Source organism: Pollachius pollachius, assembly GCF_949987615.1.
Source record: "Pollachius pollachius genome assembly, chromosome: 17".
NCBI classification, from domain to species: domain Eukaryota; kingdom Metazoa; phylum Chordata; class Actinopteri; order Gadiformes; family Gadidae; genus Pollachius; species Pollachius pollachius.
The window spans coordinates 2347612-2374156 of record NC_136950.1 but is presented as its reverse complement, the minus strand read 5'-3'; the positions used below and the strand labels follow the sequence as shown (position 1 = coordinate 2374156).

General features: G+C 49.1%; 1 protein-coding gene across 1 annotated transcript; it reads right to left on the bottom strand.

The window, feature by feature from the left end:
* Positions 1-1912: 1912 nt before the first annotated feature.
* drd3 (dopamine receptor D3) lies at positions 1913-25093 on the bottom strand (the record flags this gene model as incomplete). The annotated part of the gene is made up of 7 exons (XM_079755133.1): positions 1913-2109; positions 4110-4575; positions 4762-4821; positions 5506-5699; positions 7289-7425; positions 13774-13886; positions 24791-25093. The coding sequence occupies 7 exons, from the start codon at positions 25091-25093 to the stop codon at positions 1913-1915; spliced, it is 1470 nt and encodes a 489-aa protein (XP_079611259.1).
* Between the last annotated feature and the right edge of the window lie 1452 nt (positions 25094-26545).

The window sequence follows — 26545 nt, the reverse complement described above, 5'->3', positions numbered from 1 at the left end:
TCCCGCCTCTCTGTCTCTCTCTCTCTCTGTCATGCATTCTGACTCTCTCCTTTACTCTTGCTTGTTCTCTCCCTTTCTAGGCCTGTCTCTCCCTTCCCCTCTCTCTTTCGGTCTCTCGACCAAGGACCTGCTGTGTGCTGAGCACTGTACTGCAGGCAGCGTCTCCCGACGCTTATACACACACACAAACACTCACAACCACACACACACTCACAACCACACACACACATATACACCCCCCCCCCACACACACACATACATACACATACACACAAATACACATACACACCCACACACACACACATACACATATACACAGACACACACACACACACACAATAACAAATCAACTTTGTTTGAGTGTGTGTGTGAAAGAGATGAATGGAGAGTAAGGGGGTAATAGCCTGATTGCTTGCGACGCAATAACCAAACTCGTCTCACCTTATTTTTATTTTATTGAGGATACTTGCTCGACATAAAATTTTGCTCCTTCACAGTTTACAGTTGGGACTGATTCACCCCCACCCCCTCCCAGCCCACTCCTTCACTGTGATCCACAACATCTACACCACACATCAAGAACAATCTACATCAACACATTACGCTCTTTACTATGAGTCCCTCTATCTTCTGGCTCTGTGGCTCTGGTCCCAGGCGGCTCTATGGCTCTGGTCCCAGGCGGCTCTGTGGCTCTGGTCCCAGGCGGCTCCGTGGCTCTGGTCCCAGGCAGCTCTGTGGGTCTGGTCCCAGGCGGCTCTATGGCTCTGGTCCCAGGCGGCTCTATGGCTCTGGTCCCAGGGCGGCTCTGTGGGTCTGGACCCAGGCGGCTCTGTGGCTCTGGTCCCAGGGCGGCTCTGTGACTCTGGACCCAGGCGGCTCTGTAGGTCTGGTCCCAGGCGGCTCTATGGCTCTGGTCCCAGGCGGCTCTATGGCTCTGGTCCCAGGGTGGCTCTGTGACTCTGGACCCAGGCGGCTCTTTGGGTCTGGTCCCAGGCGGCTCTGTGGGTCTGGTCCCATGGTGGCTCTGTGGGTCTGGTCCCAGGCGGCTCTATGGCTCTGGTCCCAGGCGGCTCTGTGGGTCTGGTCCCAGGCGGCTCTGTGGGTCTGGTCCCAGGCAGCTTTATGGCTCTGGTCCCAGGAGGCTCTGTGGGTCTGGTCCCAGGCGGCTCTGTGGCCCTGTTACCAGGGCGGCTCTGTGTGAGTGGACGAGGGACCTCGCCGGGCGTTGCCCCGTAATGCAGAAGATGGTGATTAATTCATCTGTCATTTATTATCTATTATGTATCCTCCCAATAGGCAGTGTGGTTTCCAATCCGAGTGACGGCGAGACTACAGAGTTGAGGAGAATCCTATGATGATCCCATGTTATCTCGATGCAGTAGAACATATTAACGATGGAGTGCACACCTGGGTGAGCAGCACATGAATAACTGTACAGGTCTATAGAGAGAATGTTCAACCATGTGGAAACCGGTATAAATCTTTAAAGGGAAGTAGGCAGACGTTGTCTGGTACCTGACTGAATGCTCTCCCAGTCCAGAGCAGTCTTGATCCTGAGGCGGTCCTCTGTCTGTCTGTCCCACTAACGGCTTCACCTTGTGCCCTCCATGTGTGTCACCCCTCATCCCCAAGTCCCTCCCTCCGCACCAGCGTGATGGGAGAGCGTCGGGCGGTCCTGTGATGCTGTCCCAGGACAGGTACGGGATGTGATGCTGCAGACTAGTCTGGGAGGACTGAGGTGGGGCTGGGTAACATGTGCGGTAACTCCAGTGGGGAGCAGGGTTCCTTCCCTTGATTCTACTCAACTCCATCACCACCACCATCACCACCACCACCACCACCACCACCATCACCTCCACCACCACCTCCACCAGCATCACCACCACCACCACCACCACTACCATCCCCCCCCTCAGCAGCTCAGGATCTTGATGAATGCACGGCGGAATTCGACGTTGAAAGTGGTGTAGATGACGGGGTTGAGGGCGCTGTTGACATATCCCAGCCAGGTGACGGCGCTGTACAGGGTGGGGGGGATGTAGCAGGTGCTGCAGTGGGTGTTCAGGATGTGGGTGACGAAGAAGGGCAGCCAGCAGATGAGGAACACCCCTGGGGAGAGGGAGTGAAGGGGGGGATGTTAGAGGAGGGGGGGAGATGTTAGGGAGGGGGTTCACATATTGGGGAGGAGTTGAAGGGGAAATGGGGTCGATGACAGGAAAGTACAAAAATACAAAATAAACACACAAAGAAGAATATATATCTTTTTTTAAATGAAAAGTCCAAAGCAGCGTGCGTGGCGGTGAGTCGGTGGAGGGGAGGAGGAGCACCACAACGGAGAAGGGTGGAGAGAGTGGGAGGCCAGAGCAGAGACGGAGGATTCAGCATTACATTGGTACAGCATCACACCAATAAACATCCATAGCTTCAACAGTCAAGTGTGGAGACTTCAGCACAACTAGCAGGTGAGCCAACTGAATCCCCCACCCCTCCCTTTCCCAGTACTACGGTGGCCTGTACCGGCCTGTATTGTTTTAGGTCAAAGTTGGTATTTGAGTTATGGCAAAGGCAAATGTAAAAAATGTTATGGTTCTAGCCTGCAGATAAAACGAAAAAAGTTTAACTAATCACAATAGGGTATTTTGGTCACCATGGCCATAAAGTGTTCTTACTGCATCCTTATTGGTTTTACGTCTCCTCGTTTGGAAGAGACATAAAACCGAGGTCCTGACTCACTGAGGTCATAAAAGATCCCAGGGCACATATCGCAAAGAGTAGGGGTTTCCCCGGTGTCCTGGCCCAACCAGGCTCATTCAATCTGGCCCCCTAATCATCCTCCTGTATAATTGGCTGACTCATTAATTCCCTCACTCTCCACCTCAAGCTGGAGTGTGGTGAGCGTTCTGGCGCAGATTGGCTGCTGTGCATCACCCAAGTAGGTGCTACACACTGATGGTGGTTAGAGAGGTCCCCCCTTCACTGTAAAGCGTCTTTGAGTGTCTAGAAAAGCGCTAAATAAATTCAATCCATTATTATTATTATTATTATTATTAAATAAATAGACCTAGTTATCACTATCTGTTATATGTATTGATCATTCATAATAGTAAACTACCATCATAGACCTATAATTATCACTATCTGTTATATGCATTGATCATTCCTAATAGTAAACTACCATCATAGACCTATAATTATCACTATTTGTTATATGTAATGATCATTCATAATAGTAACTACAATCATAGACCTATAATTATCACTATCTGTTATATGTAATGATCATTCATAATAGTAAACTACCATCACAGACCTATAATTATCACTATCTGTTATATGTATTGATCCTTCATATCGATGGCAGTCGGCGCTACAAGCCAACATTTTCTGGCTCTTTGGTATGCGAATATCGGTTGCTTTTGATAACATGACGGTGTGCAGTTGTATCGCTACAGTTTCTTTTTGGATAGCAAAAGGATTTCTCAGAAAGAGTGATAGCCTACTTTGAGTCATCGAAGAGGAGTCTCTAAAGCATGGATGTATTAAAGCATGTTTTAGGAGTTAAGACAACCGGAACCAGGCGGTCGATTCTGATTGGCCGCTGACTAGCTCTGCAAAGAGCCGGCGCCTCAGCGAGATGCTTCGACGGGAGGCTGCTTCAGAGGGGGATAATGATGTAGAGGGGCAGCTGTCGCCCACCTCAAGATTATGCAGTAAACGAGGCGCGCTAATCTGGTTAACTGAAGAGCACCCAATATACCGTTATAATAGGGAAGGTTGGGCATTAATTGTTTATTTTATATCTCTGAACCGAATGTTAGACGTGCGATAACAGCACTCACATTCACATCTTTCTCTTTGACCCTTCATTCTTTGAGAGAAGCTTCTATCCTTTTATTATTACCATTATTATTATTATAATTACAGGGGATTTCTTAACCACAAGGCATTCAAAACTTTCTAGGGATTTGAATTGCAAATCAGCGTAAGCTACAATACTGTAACGGAATGCAGCAGACCAATCAAGTGCCAATGTGTCTGTAGTGTATAATATAAAAATATGTAAACATCCCCCACCTCCTCCCCAGGACCCCCCCGCCCCACCTCCTCACCCAGGACTATGGCCAGCATCTGCGTGGCCTTCCTCTCGCGGGCATGCATGCTCCTGAGGCGGGGCTGGTGGAGGCGGGGCTGGTGGAGGCGGGGCTGATGGAGGCGGGGCTGGTGGAGGCGGGCGTGGCCGACGGGCCGCAGGGCGGTGTGGGACCGTCCGTTGGACAGCTCCTTCACCTCACAGCTCCTCCTCACCGACAACCGCTTGCTCCTCCGGGCCGCCCCCTCCTCCTCCTCCTCCTCCTCCTCCTGCCCCTGCCCCTGGTCCCGCCCCAGGTCCTGCTCCAGGTCCTGCTCCAGGTCCAGCTCTGTGTGTCCGCAGGAGGCATGGCTGACGCTGCAGTAGTGGTTGGTGTCCACCGGGGGCGGCGGCGGGCTGGCCCCCGGACCCGTCTTGGGCCGCTTGCGACGGAGGCACATGGACAGCAGGTTAGACTTGGGGGGTCCGGTCGGCTCCTCTGCCCCCTGCTGGGAGAAATTAATGGCAGCATCATGGCGATCCGCAGTGGCGGGAACGTCTGACTGCACCTGATGGCCCTGCCTTCATCCAAACACACGCCCCTCGTCGCTTCATCACCCCCCCTTCTCCAACACTTACACTCAGAGGCACACACACTGGGTTATGCTTTGTGTGGAGCCCCCCATACTTACCACATTTATCCTGATAGGTGATAGGTCGGTCCTCACGTGGGAGGCCTCCGGGCAGGTCTCCTGGGAGGAATACAAAGCAAACAATGTTTAGCAGGTTTTACAGGTAGAAGCTAACCTATGGGTTAGTTAGAGCAGGACTCAAACCGCCACTACACGACTCCCCACCCAAAATGAAGATCGTTCAACACAATTTTCTGTTACTTATAAAGAATATCTTGACTTTGACTTCCCGCTTACTGTTAAAATGCCAAGAGCCAGCTACTCTCATTCTGAACTGTCTGAAACATTGAGAAAATACTAGCAACGGCCCACAGCAGTCTCCACTTCTGACCACTCCACTGCTCCTCAGAATGTCAACAGAGCAAAGAGCTCATCAGACCTCCTCAGAACTTCATCTGGGCTTCAGCACCTCACAGCTACCAAAACAGAACAGACAGATCAATTATAACAACATTGTCCCAGCCTGTCTTCTTTGGGCACCAATAAAACATGAATTATTTTATTATCATTTATTTTCTATATTCACCATTCTATTTATGTGACCCTTTAATCCAAAGACACTTGAGGAGAGAGACTTGGAGAGAACATGTAGTTCCATGTCATAATAAAGTTATCCTGATACTAATGTCTCCAGGCAGACTGCACGCATCGGGCTTCAAGCCCAGAATGACCCGGAGTCAACAGCCAACTGAAGCGCTGCCTAAGGATTGCCGAGGCCTCGTTAGCCAGTGCTGATTGGCCGACCACAGAGAGGCGGGTCAGGCCAGGCTGCACCTTGCTGCTGGCCTGGCGGAAGGCGATCCTCTTCCTGCGCATCCGGAGGAAGACGTAGATGCGGATGTAGACCAGCAGCGTGACGATGAAGGGCAGGTAGAAGGACACCACCGAGGAGTAGATCACAAACTCTGGGTTGGAGATGGAGCAGACCGTGGGGTTGTCTGGTTGGTCAGGGAGAAGGAAGGAGGGGCCATCCATTAAGGAAACGTTATTTATAGACCGTTGAAACAGAGCTTCAAAAACAAGGAAAGAAATAAAACGACATGAGCAGAAATTCATTTGATGATCACACTTCAACACTACCTCATTACTAGTGAATTTACACCAAAAGGTGTGTTTGATGATTACGCTTCAAAGAAATGGACATCAGATGGCAACACATGATCACATCTGACTCATTTTGTTACAGGAATATTGTACAATGACTCTTTATTGTGGTTTGCTGGTTGAAACAGAGCAGGTTCATCAAGCTTAATGCTGTGTACCGTGCAACACCTGACCCTCATAATCGGCCTGGAGCATGAGCAGGGCGGGCCGGACCCAAGCGCCAAGGAGGACGGACACTGATGCTACAAGACCCGCATGCTCCCAGGAACCACCGCCCTGGAGGACGGACCATCACCTGATGTTAGATCCACAGACTCCCAGGAACAAAATCCTCCCTCCTCCTTTTCTCCCCCCTCCTCTCCCTCCCTCTGCCACACACTGTGGTCCTAAGATCTAGACTAGAGGTCATCGCTAAAGGAAATGAATCACATTGCATTTCCCATATCAATCATTACTGAGTCCTGAATAACAAGATTGATTCGAGGCTCACACTCATCAGATCAACATAACATAAAGACATGTACATGGTAAGAAATAGCAAACATGCAAATAGAGGCAGAAGAACATGCAATTCAATTCAAATCTTCCAACAACAACAATATGTATCAGTCAGGAATACATAAGGCATCAGGGCGGCAGAGTGACCCCCTGAAACAGGCCCTTCGACTGCCTGTTCACATTCATAGCACTGCAATTCCTCCCCGGTATTACAATCCTGAGGGAAGTAAATTACGATGCCAAAATCGGACCGTGGCGCTTTTTCAACACATCATAACAGATACCTGATGAGAATACCTTTCACCATAGGTAATAAACCTAGGCAGATTGACAGAGAACGGTGCTGCAGGCGCAGATCACAGTTGCTGGAATGCATATTGCGCGTTAGTGCTGCCATCCCCCAAACACAACGTTAGCTGACACCCTGTTAACCCTCCCCCCCCCCCCCCTCCCCCTCACACTCCCTGACTCTGGATCCATCATGGGCCAATCATGCCTTATCACACAGGAAGCTGGAAGAATCCCCCTCTCCCCCACGGTGTCACGCGGCCCCCACTTCTTTGAGGGAATTGGAAGGGGGGGGGGGGGTTGCGTGTGTATCTAATCCGACGAGAGGATGGACTTGATGTTTTTCCTCAGCCCCCGGTTATGTGTGTGTGTGTGTGTGTGTGTGGCTGGGTTGGAGCGGGGATCTCTGATCGTTTCATTGCAAGGACTGTCGTTGGAGAGGGACGCCTGGCGCAGAGCCTCCATGTAGGTTGTGTATGAACGGTGGCTGCGTGTGTATACACAGGCTACTTACATATGTATAGGAATTCTAGATGGGTTTGCTTTATAGGACAGAGTATTCTATTTTAGATGGAAGATATAGCAGATGGGTTTATTCATTGATTGTAATTGGAGTACATTGTCATGGCGGGCTCACCTGTCGTGTTCAGTCCGAACAGCAGGGGGCAGGACACGGCAAAGGCCAGGAGCCAGACCGCAGCGATCATGAGGGAAACCCTTGTCCTGGAGCTCTGGGTGGTGTTATACAGGACGGGCAGGACCACTGCTGTGTACCTGCACAAGGTACACATACTCAAACACACACACAGTCATAGGTGCACACACACACACACACACACACACACACACACACACATACAGTCACAGGTACCCCCCCCCCCCCCCCCACACACACACACACACAAACACACACAGATACACTCATAGGTGCACACACACACGCAAACAAATCGTCTAATTTGTTGAAATTCTCTTTAAATCCCAACAGCAATCGATAGTGCTCTGACAAAATAAAAATAATAGATGTGTGTGTGTGTGTTTGTGTGTGTGTGTGTGTGCTCAGAATGCATTCTGATGTTACTCCCACAGGGTTCAGTAGTCGGTTAGAGAGTCATTACAGGGGTCGTGACCCAACATGATTGTAACTCAATGGTATTTGGAGGACAGGAAGAGTGCCATGAACGATTACTCTCATCACACTAATTATTCTCTTCTTTCTGTTCTCCAGGCGAAGTAAAGGGTACAGAGGGGTGACACAACAGAGGAAAGAATAGTAATAAAAAAATACTACTCCCTCCCTCCCTTCCTCCCTCTTGTCCCTCCCTGCCCCCTCTCCTCCATCCCTCCCTCACTCTTGTCCCTCCTCTCCTCCCTCCTTCCCTCCCTCTCTCCCTCAGTCACTCCCCTATCTCTGCCCCTCCTCTCCTCCCTCCCTCCCTTCCTCACTCCTCTCCTCCCTCTCTCCTCTATGCTGGTCCCTGTTGTTTTCCTCTATTCCTGCAACCTGGCCTCTGTACTCTGCAGGCGTTAGAGGACACTCCAAGACAAAAGAGAGAGCGAGAGAGAGAGAGAGAGAGAGAGAGAGAGAGAGAGAGAGAGAGAGAGAGAGAGTGTGAGTGATTGAGTGACTGAGTGACTGAGTGAGAGAGAGAGGGAGGTAAACCCATGGCCTGAACCCTAGAACAAAGTGGTTGCATCTGAGCCAATGAAACAGACCCTCGAGGCGCTAACACCACATCATACATGCTCACTGGTTTCCTACTGGAGCACATTGAACTGGTTTCCTGCTCAGAAACACCTTCTCTGGAAAGATGTCTGCCATGTGTTTAAGTTCTAATAGATGGTGTGAAAAGCGTTGTGGTGCGAACGTGCACGCTCTCTAACACTAACTCTAACTCAAATTCTAACTCTAACTCTAGCACTAACACTCTAACAACTCTAACTTTTCATGCACTGCTTAATCCGATACAACCATTGTTTGACTATGCTCCTCAATTGGAAAACTGCAATTGTCCGAGTATACTGTACATGGCGGTAATCGATTCATTGGCCGAAGCATGTCATGCCCCGGTATGATAGGTGGCGCTGTACCCATTTCAAGTAGTTGTAATCATCACGGCTGACCTCTTCATGTCCCCAGCAACTACAAACTCAGGCGGCATTTGAGAAAGGTGTTTTCAGTAGACAGCTGTCAGTTAGGACACGCCGCAATGAATGAATGAAGATCGTAAACACGTCGGAAGAAATAACATTATCTTAACTGATGTGCCCAAAGTTACTACTTTACAACCTTGTTGATGACCAACATTTAGAAAAACATTTACTTTTAATTCAGCTTTGCGTGAACGGAGTGAAATCGAAGCGCGCCTGCACTGGATGCATGTGTAACCGGTTAGTTTCTGGCGTTGTCTGCGTTGTGTTTTGATGAAGAGGCCCAGACCAGCATATCTTTGGAGGCGATCTCTGTTTATTCTGACAAAGGTGTAAATAGCAACAATATCCTCTGGTCAACTCTTATTAATGTGAGCTCCTACACAAATTAAATGACAAAAATATGTTAGCATACTACACAATAAGTTTAAGCTAGCAGGTAAACTTATAAATGTAGTTTAACAGAGGCTAAAACATGGACATTTCTGTGACCACAGTGTCGCTCACCTCTCCCAAGGAGTACAACATCAAAAGGGGAGAGGCAAAAGTGTGAAGCACATTTATAGAGAGGACCCACGAAAGTGAACGTCGGGGTACAGAAACTGAGTCTCAAACGTTCCACATATTGACTCAGGGGGCCGAACATGTCAGGTTATAACTATTAAAACAGATTTTGTGTAATTATAATGCTACATATTACTGTTGTATATTTGACTCTGTTATACATATTACTGCTGTATAATTGACGGAGTGCGCCTACGCTGGATGCATGTGCGTTCCCGCGGCCGGGGATGCTATTCTTATAGGGGTAACTACATTGGCACGACACCGGCTTCCTCCATCTTCTTTGCCACTGTTACGTGGTAGTGCTATGTGGTACTGGGTCTTGTGCTGGCTCTGTGTGTTGTAGCACGAAATGCTTGATTTTTCCTTGCTCCTCTCCTGCAATGTCTCAATCACCTCCTGTAGGCGGAGCATGTGGTCACGGGTTGCTGACTGGCTCTCCTTGATTGTTGGCTCCGGCCCGACTCAGATAAAGCCGGGTTGAAGATGGCGGCTCATTCTCTATCTCGCTCGTTGTGAAAACTGACGCTGGCACACCCGCACCTTCGTTCATATATAACGTTAACATCGTTACATCACCTTTGTTAAAAGCTTGGTGGTTATTTTCTGCACGTTTTAATTTAGTTTCAGTAAGGGTAGTCATTAAGATCAGTGTTTTCTGGGGACCCATGTTTTTTAAACTACAAACTATCGCGACCCAATTCATAATAGGCCTTATCTATCAAATCGGGAGAAGAACTAATTTGTGCATGAATGAACATTCCTGAACGTTTTTACTGCCAATTCCGCATCCCCTTATATATTAACTTAAACCAGCCATTTCGAAGAGATAAATCACAACTTTGTTTCATGCACTTGTTATTGAAAACATAATACACAGATTAAAGATTTTATAAATGAGACCAAATAAATGCATTTAGGCAGAGTTAACATCTCCTTGTTTTGGCTATCTCATTGTTTTAATTTCCTCTCATCAGTAAAACAAACACAATGTACATTAGCCTTTCAACTAGATTCAATGTTATAAGTCAAATTAACAGTTACAAACATTAAAAACATTCAGTACTATCAAAAACATGCTTCTTGTTGAAAGTTTTTTTAAATTCTAATGTGTAAATTCTTATTTGGCGACCCAATTCAAATCTCCTGCGACCCACATTTGGGTCGCGACCCAGTCTTTGGGAAAGACTGATTTAGAATACCCGGAAGACTCATTGTTTAACTTGCCCGCTCCGCAAGCTGTGCGTCGGGCACGGGAGTGAGGTAAGCTGTACCACCCAGCACGTAAGCGTGAGGTTTTCTTTTCTGTTTTCCTTTACTGCCTATTGGTAACCACCTTGGCTTTTTCATCTGTTAACAGGGCTTTTGTCATGGTCCGCCTCTGGTTTTCCCATTCACCTGCCTGCCACCCTGATCTCCCCTAAGTAACCCAACCACCTTCCCCTGTGCTCCCCCTATAACAGTCCTCTCCTTTCACTCAGTCCTGGCCAGATTGTCACTTGTTTCATTCAGAGCTTTCCCGCAGCTCCCGATTGACTTCGTCTACTCCACTCTGCCTGATAACGAACCCTCGCCTGTCTGACCTCCTGCCTGCTGTCCAGTCCCTGTCGGTCTGTCTGCCCCTTTGTCCCCGTCCCCTGATCCACCTGCCTGACTTCCTGTTATCAACCCTTCGCCTGCCTGACCTCCCGCCCGACGTTGAGTCCCTGTCGGTCTGTCTGCTCTCCAGTTCCTGACTCCCGATCTGCTCTTCTGCCCTCCCGTTGCCGACTCCTCGCCTGCTGACCCACCAACGATTCCCTGCTCACCTGTCGGTGACTTTACTGTCTGCTCTCTGCCTGCCCGATCCTGTACCAGAACAAACCCTTGAAACTGTCGTCTGTCTGTGCATTTGGGTTCTGCCTAACCCCCCCCCCCCCCCCGTTACAGTTTTGGCTATTTGTTATTTGTTTCACTTATGTGGAACTCATCAAAAATTATTGCTTTTCCCCGCAAACCCTGTTGTCAAACTCTTTATGTTGCATTGTCCAAATCTGCTGATAAATGTTTGTTGGACACCGTAACAACCACCTTTTTAAATAAAAACGCTGTTTTAGGGTTAGGGTTAGTTCTAGGAGGACCCTGTGGCCTGACAATCTCACCCTGTGAAGCGTGAGCATTGTCAGAGGGATCGGAGGGAATGCATAAAGGAGACCCCTTGGCCAGGTGTTGGCGAGAGCGTCCATCCCCAGCGGAGCACTGGTCTCTGCCAAGGAGAACCATAAGGGACGTGAGTTGTGTATTTAGAGGCAAACAGATCTACCTTGGCCTCCCGTACCGATCCCAAATCATCTGCATTACCTGCGGGAGCAGCCACCATTCCCCAGGGGGTAGCCTCTGGCGTGAGAGTTAATCTCCCACAGAGTTTGCTCTGCCTGGGAGGTGCATTGCCCTCAAGGAGGCCAACCGAGGATGAGCCCATATCCATAGTCTCTGGGCTTCCCTCAGGGACTCCAGTGACCAGGTCCCTCCTAATGGCTGATATGAAACACAGCTGAGGTGTTGTTTGTGCGGACGAGCATATACTTGCTCCTGAGGCAGCTTCAGCGCCAAGTAGACAGTCCGGAGTTCTAGGACATTGATGTGCTGCCCTCTCCACTGAGGGCACCAAACCCCATGGACTGACCTCTTTTGCCATACCGCCCCCCAACCAGGGGATGAGGTATCTGTTGTCACCACCTCTCGCCTCACTGAGACTGAGCCGAGAAGAACACCATGCAGCAGGAATGTTCTGTGCCGCCACCGGCGGATATGAGCAAGGCACTTGAGAGTGACCTCGATCATGACCCATCTGTGTAGCCGAGGCTCCATGTGGAAGCTGTTGAACTACCTCTGCAGAGGGTGTAGACGCAGCAGGTCCAGTGGTGGGATTGCTGAGGCCGCTGCCTGAGTCACGTCTGGACGTCAAACTCCAAAAGGTGGACAGAACGTAGTAGGCCTTGATTCCTCTCCACCCGTTCCACATTCGGGCAGGCCTGCATCGACACTGAGTCCAGAGACACGCCGATAAAGGTGGTCTGCTGTGTTGGGTGCAGCAAGCTCTTCTCCCAGTTTACAGACATGCCCTCGACAAGAGCGAGGAACCTGGATGTCATTTGCTCTGCCTCCCCGAGCGAGGGGCCACATATGAGCCAGTCGTCGAGATAAGGGTGAATCTTTACTCCCGTCAGGCACAGTGATGTCAAGGCTGCCCTCATGCATCTTGTAAAAATGCAAGGAGCCAGGGATAGGCCAAATGGAAGGACTGCAAACTTGTAGGCCAGTTGTAGGTCAGTGCCGTGACCCGGCACTGTGGCCTGGGACAGCAGGCATTGTCCCTCAGTGCTTCATCTGGTGAGAGGACCAGTGAGGCAATACACTGGTCTATGGGGGGCATGTGAACCAGGCCATGCTCCCCTGCATTGTGCATGGAGGCCAGGGTCCTAGCATAAATGTCCTGGTGGGCAGATGCCCTTGGATCCACCCAGCAGCGTTTCAGCTCCTTCAAAAAGGCAGGTGAGGGTGGGATATCAAAAGATGGGGCTGAAGGAATCCATCCAGGTTGGTCCTAGCCAGAGCTGCACGCAGTGTTGCTCCCATGGGCAGGGTCTGAGCTATGCTCAGCCTGTATGTTCCAGGCTCAGCCACCTGAAAAATACTGTTCAGGGTAAGGCTCCTCCCTGGGGATAAATTCCCCACTGTGGGCCTGAAACATGGAGGTTGAGGCTGATGTTGACATGGCATCGTCCCCCTCCAACTCCCAGACAGCCGCCTGAGGTGGGGTAGGTGGAGCCCGCACCAACGCTTTAACCTGTTCTAGATCAGCTTGTAACGCCTCCATCTCCTTGCGAGAGGGAGCCTTCTCCTTCACCCTTTTAAGTTCAGAGCTACTGCTCTCTCCATGGGGCCTGCCTCTGCACTTCTCCCACTGTTTGTGGGAACCAGAGCTTCCACAAGGACCCCAGGGGATGGAAGGTCATCTCCAAACAGGAGGCCTTCCACCTGATGCAGCCTTCCCTCTCTCACAGAGAGCGGTAAAATGCCACAGTTCATGCATGGGTCAGACAGGGCTTCCCTAAGGTGACCCACCCCCAGACACTTGGGGCACAATTCATGCCATCCTCAACCTGAAGCTGAGCTCACAAGAGGCACACGCGATTATGGTTCAAAATCAAAATAGGTGGCCAACCAGGGAAACAGAACTCCAACTCCACACCAACTCTAACACCAACTCTAACATATACACATATATACACAATCATTTGTAGCCGCAATCAACCACTCACAAGCACAGACACACATGCAGAAACAAACACTCACAAGCACACACACCCACACTCAAACACAAACACGCACACACACACACTCACACACAAGAGAATGCCGTACCTGTCGATGCTGATGGCACACAGGTTGAGGATGCTGGCTGTGCACATCATCACGTCTAGTGTGACAAAGATGTTACAGTAGAGACGACTGAAGACCCAGGCCCCGCCCACCACCTGCACGCCACACACAGGAGCTCTGTTAGAACACTGTTACAACAATCCTGTTACAATATCTCTGTTATCACAACACTGTTATAACTACACTGTTATATCACTGTTTCAACAACACTGTTACACCAACACTGGAGCTCTGTATGAACACTGTTATAACAACACTGTTATAACACTGTCTCACCAACACAGGGAGCTCTGTTAGAACACTGTTATAACAACACTGTTAGAACACTGTTAAACCAACACATGGAGCTCTGGGAGATTCTTATACTGTGATACCAACAGGCCAGAACCATGTGGACAAAAGAGAAAAAGTTCTACCAACAGAGGGACAGACTAATACACTGACTGACTGACTTATTGACTGATACACTGACTGGCTGATTGATACACTGACTTACTGACTGATGACTTATTAAATGATGACCCGACTGGCTGACTGATACACTGCCTGGCTGACTGATACACTGACTGACTGACCGACTTATTGACTTATGCACTGACTGGCTGACTAATACACTGACTGACTGACCAACTTATTGACTGATACACCGCTTCAGAAGCAGGCGGCGTTGGTGCCTCGTGGCGGTGGTGCCTCGTGGCGGTGGTGCCTCGCGGCAGCGGGCAACGGTGCTCCGGTGGGAGACAATTGCGGGCCACAATCCCTTTCTCCTCCACGTTCATGTACTTCAGGGAGGCAAAGCCAAAGTTCCTTTTCCCCCAATTCCTTCTCAATCATGGCTGAGATAACCCCCACTACAAGTCTCGTTGTGGAAATACCCGAGACGTCAGAGAACCGACGGGCTATGCACCATAACTCCAACAGCAGAACGGTTATCCAAATAAAAAGGAAGTGTACAACACTTGCATTACAGTGTGTGTATTCACACACACAAACACACACACACACATGTGGCGCGCACTGTCAAACTCAATTCTCTGGGTGGGCAAGGCAGAGAAAGGGTTAACTTGGCCCCTTATGACGACATATTGGGCCAAATTCGAAATCAGAGCGTCTGAGCTCTCATTTTCAAAGGCGGAGCAGAATATCTAGTGCTCGTTTTACACCTAACGCCATTTCTAGCTACTGGGGGACCATAGGCAGGCTAGGGGAACTCATATTAATGTTAGAAAACTTCATAATGTCAAATGTTCATGCCATGGGACCTTTAAACAGTTTGGAAAGCCATCTCAGCGTCCAGATGCAAAGCACTGCTGGTATAGCAGCCTGTCGCTGTGGATACTAAAGGACATAATTAGTGCAGCAGGAGGAGTACTATCTGATGTTCCAGTCAGCTTGTCAGGGAGATTGGGGTGAACCCTGACCTCTTTTAAATTAGCATTTAAAATATATACATATATATTGATTTTTATCTTTTAATGGTTTCATCAAAGGCACATTACATTTCCCATATTTAAACATTATGATTAGGTTACGATTAGGATTAAATGGGCGATTTACCTTTATAATAGACTCATGTTGTACCCGCCCAAGAAGCTAAAACTGCTCTCTGATGATCCTAAATGTTTAATAACTTTCGTTTAATAAGCCTCTTCCGGTAGAGCACATGGGACCTATGAGATCGAAAAATATGAATGGGTTTCAATGGAGAGAAAGTAATTACCTTCTGGTCCCAGTCTTTATATGCCCCGGATTACACATATGTTGTTTGTGGATTTAAATGATAATTTTTTATGCAAAGAAAACCAAAAGAATTCGAAAAGAAGTTTGATAATGTTAGGGTTTGTGGGAGGCCGCTTTGTGAACCTCAGCTCTTCGCTGCTCTCGACGCGAAGGATAATACGTCACCACCCGCACTTGGAACTCCGGTACAGACATTATTTTTTGCAATATGCAGAAGTTCGAAGCGTAGACGCGCATGAGAATTAAATTGACAAAACATAAGATCTCCCCCCAACCAATTACCTTTTTATTAAAGGTGCTTAATGAATACATTTGATTTGATTTGATTAGCATTTTACAGACCCATACAATGGATAGGGCGTTTAGTACGGTCCTTCACCGTTGCTTCTTTACCCATAAAAAGCTACAGTCAGTGTTAAATTAGGCTGATTTACCTTTGAGCATTTCCTATTATAGGCTACTTTGTAGAATGCTGTTTAGAATTAATGTTAGTATTGTTACCTTCACAGCTTCCACGCTCCAAACCGTAGTTGGGAGCGAGCTGGTCTCATACTAATGTCTTGGCTCGTTGCAGGTAACTTGCGTCTAGTGGTTCGGGTTAACAGAGCCAAAGCACAAACTGTGAGGCGTTGGTTGGTCGCAGCAATGAAACTAGGCTTTATTCCTTCACAGTGGAACATTCACGAGCATCAAAGGCACTTGCTTGCTAGCTTTCAGCTGGATATTGGATTACACTACTATCACCTTGCACCGTAGACGTCACACACATGCGCTACACATATATTTTCCCAACAAGCCCGGGGTAGGCAGAAATTGCAACCCTTTAAACCCTTAACATATCTCCAGCATCATTACACTGTACACAGGAAAATATTAATTAGTCAGTCCTTATACAAACATCCCCAACCATAACCCGTGTTTCCCACAGTCCTTGAAGGCAGGCCCGCCACTCCCTATACGCAGAGTATGCAGAGTGCGTAGGGCACCAAGTACCTGGTGGGGGCACCAAAAATTATGGTTTGTAAAAAGAATAAAAAAAATTATTACATTATTGAAATAAAAAAATATATAAATTAGTTATGAAGAGGCCCACCGTTGTTTTTTCTTAATTGCATAACCTATCACTCAATTTCGGCAATTATATGTTTTTACCTAACACATAAAAAGAGGCTCCCCTTCTCCCAATTCAATTTCCCGTCCAGCATCATTTTAGGCGTCAGTCCCGTGGAGCGGTGTTTGGATGCACGGTAGGCCATGACTGCATATGGGATCATAATGTCCCAGTCCCAGTGACATCGTTCTGCAGTGGTGGCTATGATTTTCTGGAGGGTGGCATTGAAGCATTCTACTTGGCCGTCTGACTGCGGCCGAAACGGTGTGGTCCGTCTCTTGTAGATTCCCAGCAGTTCGCACATTCTCTGGAACACAGCTGACTCGATATTGGTACCATGGTCGCTGTGTAGGCACTGTGGAGCTCCGTACCTGCATACCCACTCGGAAACTATCTTTTTGGCCACTGTTGTTGCTTGTTCATCGGGAACCGGGTAGGCTTCCATCCATTTGCTGAAATAGTCTTGTACTACTATGTAATGGTTGCACCTTTCGGTTTCATTTAGGGTCCCATTAAATCGACTGCGATGCGTTCGAAGGGGGGACCAACTCGCACTGTGCCCAATGGCGGCTTGAGGTGTTTTCTTCGGGCGGGCTTTTGCAGCACAGCTGGTGCAGGTGCGGCACCACAGAGTAACGTCATCCCTCATATTGTACCAGTAGTACCAGGCCTTGAGACGTGCGAGTGTCCTTTCTCCTCCAAAGTGGCCACCGACTGGGCCATCGTGCAATTGTTCCGTGACTGATGTGCAGTACTCTTGAGACAACAGGATTTGTGGATAGAACACCTTTCCATCTGTGCAGTAGAATTTCCTCAGCAAAACTCTGTCTTTTCCACTGCGACCAGTAGGCTTTAGTGGCAGGGCTGTACGGTGCTATGTCAGCCCAGGGTGGCCTGTCCCTCCCCTCGTCCATCCACTTCCTCACTGGTGCTATATCTGGGTCAGCTTCTTGGGCACTGATTAACTGCTCTTGGGTCCAACCACCGAACAGGTTGGTTTGGGCAGGCTCACTCACCCTGCAGACACTTGGACGGAACAGAGAGCCGGCTTGATTGTCACTGAAAGCGTCCACTACCCTCACTGGAAGATACTCAGACTCGACTGAGGGGCTGCCTCTATAGCATCACTACCCCCACTGGAGGTTGCCCTGCAGGAGTTTTCCCAGCATCCTCTTCAGCTTGGTGTCTCCCTGGACGATGGATCACCTGGAAATCATACTCAGCTAGTTTTTCAAGCCAGCGAGCGAGCTGGCCCTCAGGCTCCCTCATCCGAGTCAACCAGCGCAGGCTATTGTGGTCAGTCTGTATGATAAATGACCTCCCTAGCAAGTACTGCCGGAAATGAGAGGTGAACTCAACAGCTGCCAGAAGTTCTCGTCTGGTGGTTTTGCTCATTGGCCGACATTCTCCTGCTCCCATAGGCTAGCACTCTCTCCACACCTTCCTGCACTTGGGAGAGGACTGTTGTCGGTGCCGTCCCGCCCCAAAACAATGATGTCATTGAGGTACACCAAACAGGTCTCCCACTGCAGCCCGGCCAGGACCCGGTCCATGAGCCTCTGGAACGTGGCCGGCGCATTGCATAGTCCGAACGGCATCACATTCCATTCGAACAGGCCCTTACAGGTGCAGAAAACAGCGGCTTTTCGGGCTCTCGGCGTCATTTCCACCTGCCAGTATCCTGATGTTAAGTCCAGCGTGCTGAAGTACCTGACGGTGTGTCTAAGGTGTCCTGGATGGGCAGTGGATAAGCATCCTTAATGGTTCTCTCATTTTAAAGGCCTGTAGTTAACACACGAAGTCTGGTCCTTCATCCTCACCATAATGATTGGTGCAGCCCTGCTGCTGTTGCTGGGTTGGGCCACACCAGCGTCCAAGCTCTGCTGCACCTGCTGGTCTGCTGCAGTTTGTTTGTCTCTAGCCATCCTGCGTGGTTGCTGTTTCGCAGGTGGACCAGGGGTGGTGAGGATGTCGTGCTGCACGAGGCCAGTACAGTCAAGGTCAGTGGGCCCCGTGGAGAAGACGTCACTGTATGACCGTAGCAGGCGGGCCAACCTCTCATGGTCTCCCTTGGGCAGACTAGCACAGCTCTCATTATACAGGACCTGCAGGTGGCTGGGTACAGAAGCAGAGACAGAGTTAAAAGGTTCAGAGGCCGGTGGGGCGAGGGGTGGCTGGGGCTCCAGCTTCCCTAACACCGTTGCTGGTTGTAGGATCCCTGCCACAGCGCCTCTCTTCAATGTGACAGGTAAGGCACCAGGGTTGAAGACTCTGATGGGAACGTTGGTGGACCGCCGCGCCTGTACGATATTGTGAGCCACTAGAACGTGGTGTTTTTCGATGAAACCTTTTGTTGGGCTCAGCATCAGGTCTCCGTCGGCAGCAAAGCGGAGGTCGGCGGTGCCGGGGACTACATACTCACACCCGATTCAAACAGTGTTGTGCGGGCCACACTGATAATGTGCACCCGGGACCGATGGCTTGGGTTAAAACGAGGTACCTTCTCTCTGCTGAGGGTTATCTCATGGCGACCAAAGTACAGCTGGGCACTTGTCTGATGTAGGAAAGCGTGACCCAGGATAACCTCGGTGCTCTCTGCTGTGTCAGCCATAATAAAGTTCACATTGGTAGCTCGGCTCCCAACTTGTACTGGTAGGTTGACTTCCCCCAGCACTGCCAGACCACCGGGGCCGATGCCCTGCAGGACCTGCGCGACAAATGGCTCTATTGGTGGTCTGGACTCTTTGGGAATGGAGTTGAAGAGATGGAGAGGCAACACATTCCTTCGAGCACCAGAGTCAAGCAGAGCACACGTTTCCAGTCCATATATCTATATTTTAACACACATGTCATCTCCCTGACTTGTAGTACAGGGGACCACTATACCTGTGTCGGGTGCGGTGTTCTTATTGGCTGTCCGAGCTTGCTGTCTGGGTCGACGGGGTGAAGGGCAGTTTCTCTGCATATGCCCTAGACCGGAGCAGTTGTGGCACTGAACATCCCCCATAGGCATTTTGACATTTGTGTCTTTCTTCTGGCGCCACTGCTCATTAAATCTTGGAGCCCTCTCTGGTGAGTTGATGGACCAGACAGCTACCCCCACTGACTCCACACAAGCTGGCATGCTGTTATTTTCACGTACCGTGGCAGCCCTGGCTCTCTTATTTACAAAGCTGCGTTGGCCAGGCTGCATGAATTGTGTCACTGTTCTGGCAGCCCTTCTGGTGGTCTCGTAGCTGTGTGCGATGTCATATGCTCTGGACAGGGTGCGCGGCTGCTTCTCCAGTAGTTTTTGCACCACCTCGGAGTCGGCCAGGGCGTTGGTGAAGACCTCAACACTGATGACCTCCTGCTCCAGCTCTGTACGGTCAGCATACACGAAGGACACTTTCTTGTAAATATCATCCCTTAAGAGGTGCAGCGCTTCGTTCTGCCCCCTAACCCGCTGTCTCAATTCAATGCCAATGGCTGCTGCATGCATTTCCAGGAGCCCGTTCCATCAAAATGGCCTGGCTTCAATATTGGAATTCTCTCTCTGTATCCATAATGTTCATCGTCACTATTGTCCCTTTTTACAACATCTGCCGCTGTGTGTGATGACCATGGTGCTGATTTGGCCCTTTCTCACAGCTGACTCACCGCATTGGTAGGTTTTGCGGGGTGGGGCTTAGTTATCATCATAGCTTATTACTCCACAACGTTCCACGGGCTGGGGCATAGAGGGTGGAAAAGGTATTGAAGTGAACTGGGGGAACACGTGGGCGTGGGCCGGGGCAGAAGGGTTTTGTGCCGTACAATTCACGGGGGTGAACGGGTTAGATAGCTGGTAAGCGGCATGTAGGGCAAACGTTTGAGCAGGGCTATTTTCCAACCCGTAAGGTAAAACTGCAACCGGGTTGGCTACCATATGTTTGGAACAGTCACAGGTTTGCTGATTAAAGTACTCAGACTCACCATTTGCTTCATATTCCACGGGCGTTAGGAACGGGTTAGTCAACCGTGATGGCGGTGGCGTGGGGGGCACAGCTGGGTTGAGCGACGGCGTCTGGCCGTGAACCATCCCTCCGTCCGTGGCTAACGTAAGCTCCATGCTAGCCGCGAAGGCGTTAGTGCTGTCGGCATATCGGCCGTCCATGTGGTTAACTGGGTCCATAACAGTCTCTCTTACATCCATTAAAAATGGGTTGGTGCTTACGTTTGAGTACTCCATCTCGACAGGCCTCCTATTCCAAGCGTTAGCATTAGCGGTACCTTTAGCTTTAGCTCCGAGCGCAATCATTCTGCGTCCGACCGTCCAACTTTTTCTTTTCCTCTCACTTTTCTTCTTGCTTTGTTACATCCTTCACAGCTTCCACGCTCCGAACCGTAGTTGGGAGCGAGCTGGTCTCATACTAATGACTTGGCTCGTTGCAGGTAACTTGCGTCTAGTGGTCTGGGTTAACATAGCCGAAGCACAAACTGTGAGGCGTTGGTTGGTTGCAGCAATGAAACTAGGCTTTATTCCTTCACAGTGGTACATTCACGAGCATCAAAGGCACTTGCTTGCTAGCTTTCATCTGATATTGGATTACACTACTATCACCTTGCACTAGGGCTGTGCAATTAATCAAATTTTGATCACGATTTCGATTCTTGGTTCAAACGATCTCCAAATTAATAAAATCGAGTTGGAACGATTCTTTTGGAATTTTCCGTTGTCTATGAGGTTTTGTGAAAGAGCGTGCGCAATTCAGTCCCTCCCCCAGAGCATTCAACGCGGCCCCGCGATCTGTGTGTGTGTGGTGACCTTATTCAGAAAACAGCGCCAGCGAGATGGCAGAGGGAGGACAGCCGCGTTTACTCGATAAAAAGAGTAAAACGAGTTCTCTAATATGGCAACACTTCGGATTCGAAGAAGCCGACGAGGCACAGGCCCACATAATGTGCAAAATGTTATATCTGCACCCCTTGGAAACACGACAAACTTGTTTAATCAAAGGCCCCGTCCACACTAACCCGGGTAAATCTACAAACGCATTAATATTTATCCGTTTAGCCCTTCCGTCAACACTAAAACTGAGAATTCCGACACTGAAAACGATGCTTTTCGAAAACGATCGCTGAGGTGGATAAATGTGAAAACGCTGGGTTCGCGTTGTAGTCTGGACAGGGTAGACGGAGGCTTTCAGAAACGATGACGTTCGGTTGCCATGACGCTGCCACAAGCTTGCGCTCGAGACCGAGACGCTCATCAAAAAAATGGCAGATGAAATGCAAATGATGATCTCTCTGTACAATGTACTAATTTATCTCTAGATACAACTCGACATATTGGCTCAAACATATTCTTTGCTCCAACGCCGGAGGCGAGCGCTGTACTTGATGTTCTTAAGTGATGATAAAAAACCCGAAAGACGGCAGTTCAAACCGTACTTGAAGCAGCGTTTCTGGACAAGATCGGGTCGAAAATGATTAACCAGCTCATCAACTGTAAATATCAGCTGATCGCGCGCCTGAAATCTAAACAGAGAGGCGTGGCGGAGTTGCGTAACCATGACAACAACGGTTTATCAAAATAATTTCAGTGTGGAACGTGGATGCAAAACATTCCGAAAATGATAGTGTGGAAGGAGATTCTTTTCATTGCAGATGTGCGTTTTTACATTTACCCGGGTTGGTGTGGACGGGGCCTGAGACGCAATCACAAAGCGCTTACGACGAATTGGCAAAGAAACAAAAACACAAGACCACAACCCCGACGACGGCAGGACAGACGTCGATTACAATCGATTGTTCTGTCTCATTTAATTTTCTAGTATATTTATTTTATTCATTGAAAGTTTTATAGAAATTACAGAACAGCTGGACACATATTTATTTGTACATTATTTTCAATTTGAACATTTTCTATTTTTTTATTTGAACAGTTTGTGTACTGTGTAGTTTAAGAATTTTGAAAACTCAGTTACCGTGGGTTTATTTTGAAATGCCGAATAAATGCATTTCATTTTCAAACTCAAGAAGAATCGTTGTAAGAATCGTGATTTCAATCTTGACCAAAAAAATCGTGATTCTCATTTTTTTTTTAAATCGAGCAGCCCTACCTTGCACCGTAGAGTCAGACTGATTCCTGCGCTGTCAATTGCTCTTCCCTACTCACAACTGTTCTACTACGTCACACACATGCGTTACACACATATTTTCCCAACAAGCCACCAGGAGGAGGCAGAGATTGCAACAGTATCAAGAAAAGAAAGACCCACCGGTGGGGGGAGATCTTATGTTTTATTTACGTTTTTGTTATAATGCACACGTGCATGTTGCACAAAATGTGCAACAGCGCCCCTTGGGGTCATACTTTTCGGTGGGTCGCAGAATTCGGTGTAACACCGGTCTTGTCCACGCCAGTCGCAGGGAGCGTGACGTCACATACGAGACGTGTAGTCTTTCTCAATGCGTTTTCTCTACAGCCTTTAACTGAACAATTGCACAATTAACGGTCAAACTCTTGACATGAAAAATTATCATTATCATATAATTATTATTATTTTGGATTGTCGGTGCCGTTAAAGTAGTTATCTATTATGAAGAAGCATTATGCTACCGCGGATCTGCGCTGCCTTAGGACGTCACGACTCTCCCAGTCAAGATTGCATAGCAACGGCAATGTTTCATAGTTTGTCTTCACCGAAATGGCACCAGAGCCCGCCTATGGAGGAGGTGGCACCAATGCTGCTCGTCCATTCATGCGTGAAATGACAATCTTGATTAGTTGTGAATGGTTGCGAGCAACTCCCGCCTCCCTAACAAGTATGACGTATGAAGTCTGCGCAGATCTGAACTAGCTCCCGGTTAGTATTAATAATAGTTAACTACTTTAACGGCCCCGACAATCCAAAACAAAAGTGTAATCTAGATGGAAAAAGTGTGTAGTTCAAAACCTGAGCAGCTTTTACTTATTCGCCACCTACAGAGTTTTTCACGTACGATCATTCAAAACCCCCATGTTATTTTCCATAGACATTTAAACATGGAACCGCCTCAGAGGCGGGACTTATTCTTCAGAGGTCTATATCTGACACACTCACACAAACAGGAAGTACAACTAGTAGGAGGGTCTACATCATGGCCCTCTCCTGTCACACACCCACACACAGGAAGTAGAACTAGTAGGAGGGTCTACATCATGGCCCTGTCCTGACCTGTCACACTCACACACACAGGAGTTTTTCCATTGAGTATTCCTCTGGTTTTTACTGAACCATTTACATTCTTATTTAATCCGTACTGGGATCCAAAGAGATGACGGTCGATACTATATATACTATTGAGCTCAACTGAGCTCAACTGATTTAACTGCAAGAATAAGAGTTGCATTTTGGATTCCACAGTCATATGAACTAAAGCTATTCCACAGTTACATGAATTAAAGCTATTACACAGCAAAATGAATTTATTAAACCTTATTTCGCAGACTTTTTCTCATTTGCAGTCCATGCAATTACTCAAAGCAAATTAGTTCATTATTTGTTAATCTTCAATATGTCCTAAGAAATTATTCATGATGTGCATAAATAGTGGAGCACTGCTCAAAAGCCAGTTTGTCTTTATTAGGCCCTTCTCTCTCCTGCTTCCTCTCCACCCTCTATCGCCACAAGACAGTGCTTAATAAGCTCCAGATGACCCCATCCCTTATCTTCTCCACTCTCTCCTCACTCTTCCCTCAATGTTCCCACTATCTCCTCTGGCAGAGCCTCTTTACCTCTGTCTGACCACCTGGAGTGGCACCACCTCTCCCTCCCTCCCTCCCTCCCTCCCTCCATCAGTCCTCTTCTCCTGGCTGGGACACCACTAATCCCCCTCCCCCTAACCCTTCCGAGCCACCTCTGACATGAAGGAGAAACGTCGGCTCCATGGGCTTTTACAACCCTCACACAGTCCACGATTTCCCCTACCTTCCCTCTTCCAGCCTCCGTCAAAACCTCCACCCTCCAATCCTCCCCCCCCGCCCCCACTACGGCCTCCCACTCTCTCTCCCCATCCTTAACCTTCTCCGTCAATACACCAACACACCCTCCTCCTCCCTTAACCCGACCTCCCATTCCCTGTTCTCCCCCCTTCCTCCTCCACCCTCCCATCCTCCACTCACTCTTTGTCCCCCTCCCTCACCTCCAGGTAGACGGCCCAGGGCATGACCAGCGATGCCACCAGCAGGTCGGCCGTGGCCAGGCTGACCACCAGGTAGTTGGTTGTGGTCTGTAGGGCGCGCTCGCGCACCACTGCCAGGCACACCAGCACGTTGCCAAACACGATGGCCAGGATCAGCAGGGAGTACAGCATGGCTGGGTAGTTGCAGCCGCCGCACAACCCCCCCGGTCCCCCGGCCCCTGGCCCCTTGCTCCCATTCCCCGACGCGTCCTGACCGTCCGAACCGTTCCACAACCGCTCGCCCATGCTGCTGAACGTCACCATGGAGACGGCCCGCTGACATGGGGGGGGGAGATTGACGAGAGTCCTGCATGTGGAGGGAAGAGAGAGCGAGAGGGAGAAGAGAAAGTCAAATAAATAAACATGCACATACACACACACACACAAACACACAGACACTACAACATGCGCAAACATACACACACACACACCCCTGTGCGCAGATAATTGCATCCCCTCACTTCCTAACATGTAAACAAGAACATGAAACTGTCCCCTGGTTCTCGAGGTTAGATGTTGAACGCGATGGCCATGGAACAGAACGCCTCCACAAGACGCAGAGTGTATGTCCAAAACGGTGCATTTGGTATTGCCTCATGCTTGTCATGGGGCAATCCTCCACTAGGAGAACATGGGGCCAATCCTCCACGAGGAGAACATGGGGCCAACCCTCCACTAGGAGAACATGGGGCAAAACCTCCACTAGGAGAATATGGGGCCAACCCTCCACTAGGAGAACATGGGGCCTAACCTCCACTAGGAGAACATGGGGCCTAACCTCCACTAGGAGAACATGGGGCCAATCCTCCAATAGGAGAACATGGGGCCAACCCTCCACTAGGAGAACATGGGGCCAAACTTCCACTAGGATAACATGGGGCCAAACCTCCACCACTAATATGCTGATTAACAGGAATGTGTTCAAATGTTTGCTCTGATACCCCAAGCTTCCAGATGAACGTACACACAAACTGAGCAGACATGGTAAACAAAAATAAAAAATAGATTTAGCGTGTAAAAATGCAGCTTGAAATAACAGCATTTGTAAAGCTATGCACTGCTCTTTATTTTTCTACTTTGCTGAAAATAAACGTCATTCTTTTGAAAGGCAAATAAGCGACTGGAGACGAAATACCTGGATCTATTCTCCAGTGCAGAACGCATGAGCGGTCATCCGGAGTGCAGGTGAGGAGGCAGAAGCAGGAGATAAAGTTATCCTCTCTGGAGGAGAGCGGGGGCGCTCATTTCTGCACGCAGGGAAAGCGTCCGACGAAAAGCAGCAGGAGAGAGCTTCAGCTCACCTTGGTCTGCGAGGAGAGAGCTTCGGCTCACCGGTCTGCGAGGAGAGCGCTTCAGCTCACCAAAGTGTGCGAGGGGAGAGCTCCAGCTCACCGGTCTTTGTTGAGAGAGCTCCAACTCACCTCGGTCAGCGAGGAAAGCGCTTCAGCTCAACGACTTGCGAGGAGAGAGCTCCAGCTCAATGGTCTGCGAGGAGAGAGCTCCAGCTCACTTCGGTCTGCGAGGAGAGAGCTCCAGCTCACCTGGGTCTTCGAGGAGAGAGCTCCAGCTCACCTGGGTCTGACTGTGCGTTACAGCCAGTCGTCCTTTTTCTTCTCTATTTTTTACTATTCCACCATAAGAGCATTGTACGGGAAAAAAAACATTCTGTCCATAATGATCAGCTGCACAACCTCTCACAATAGTCCTCTCCCACCA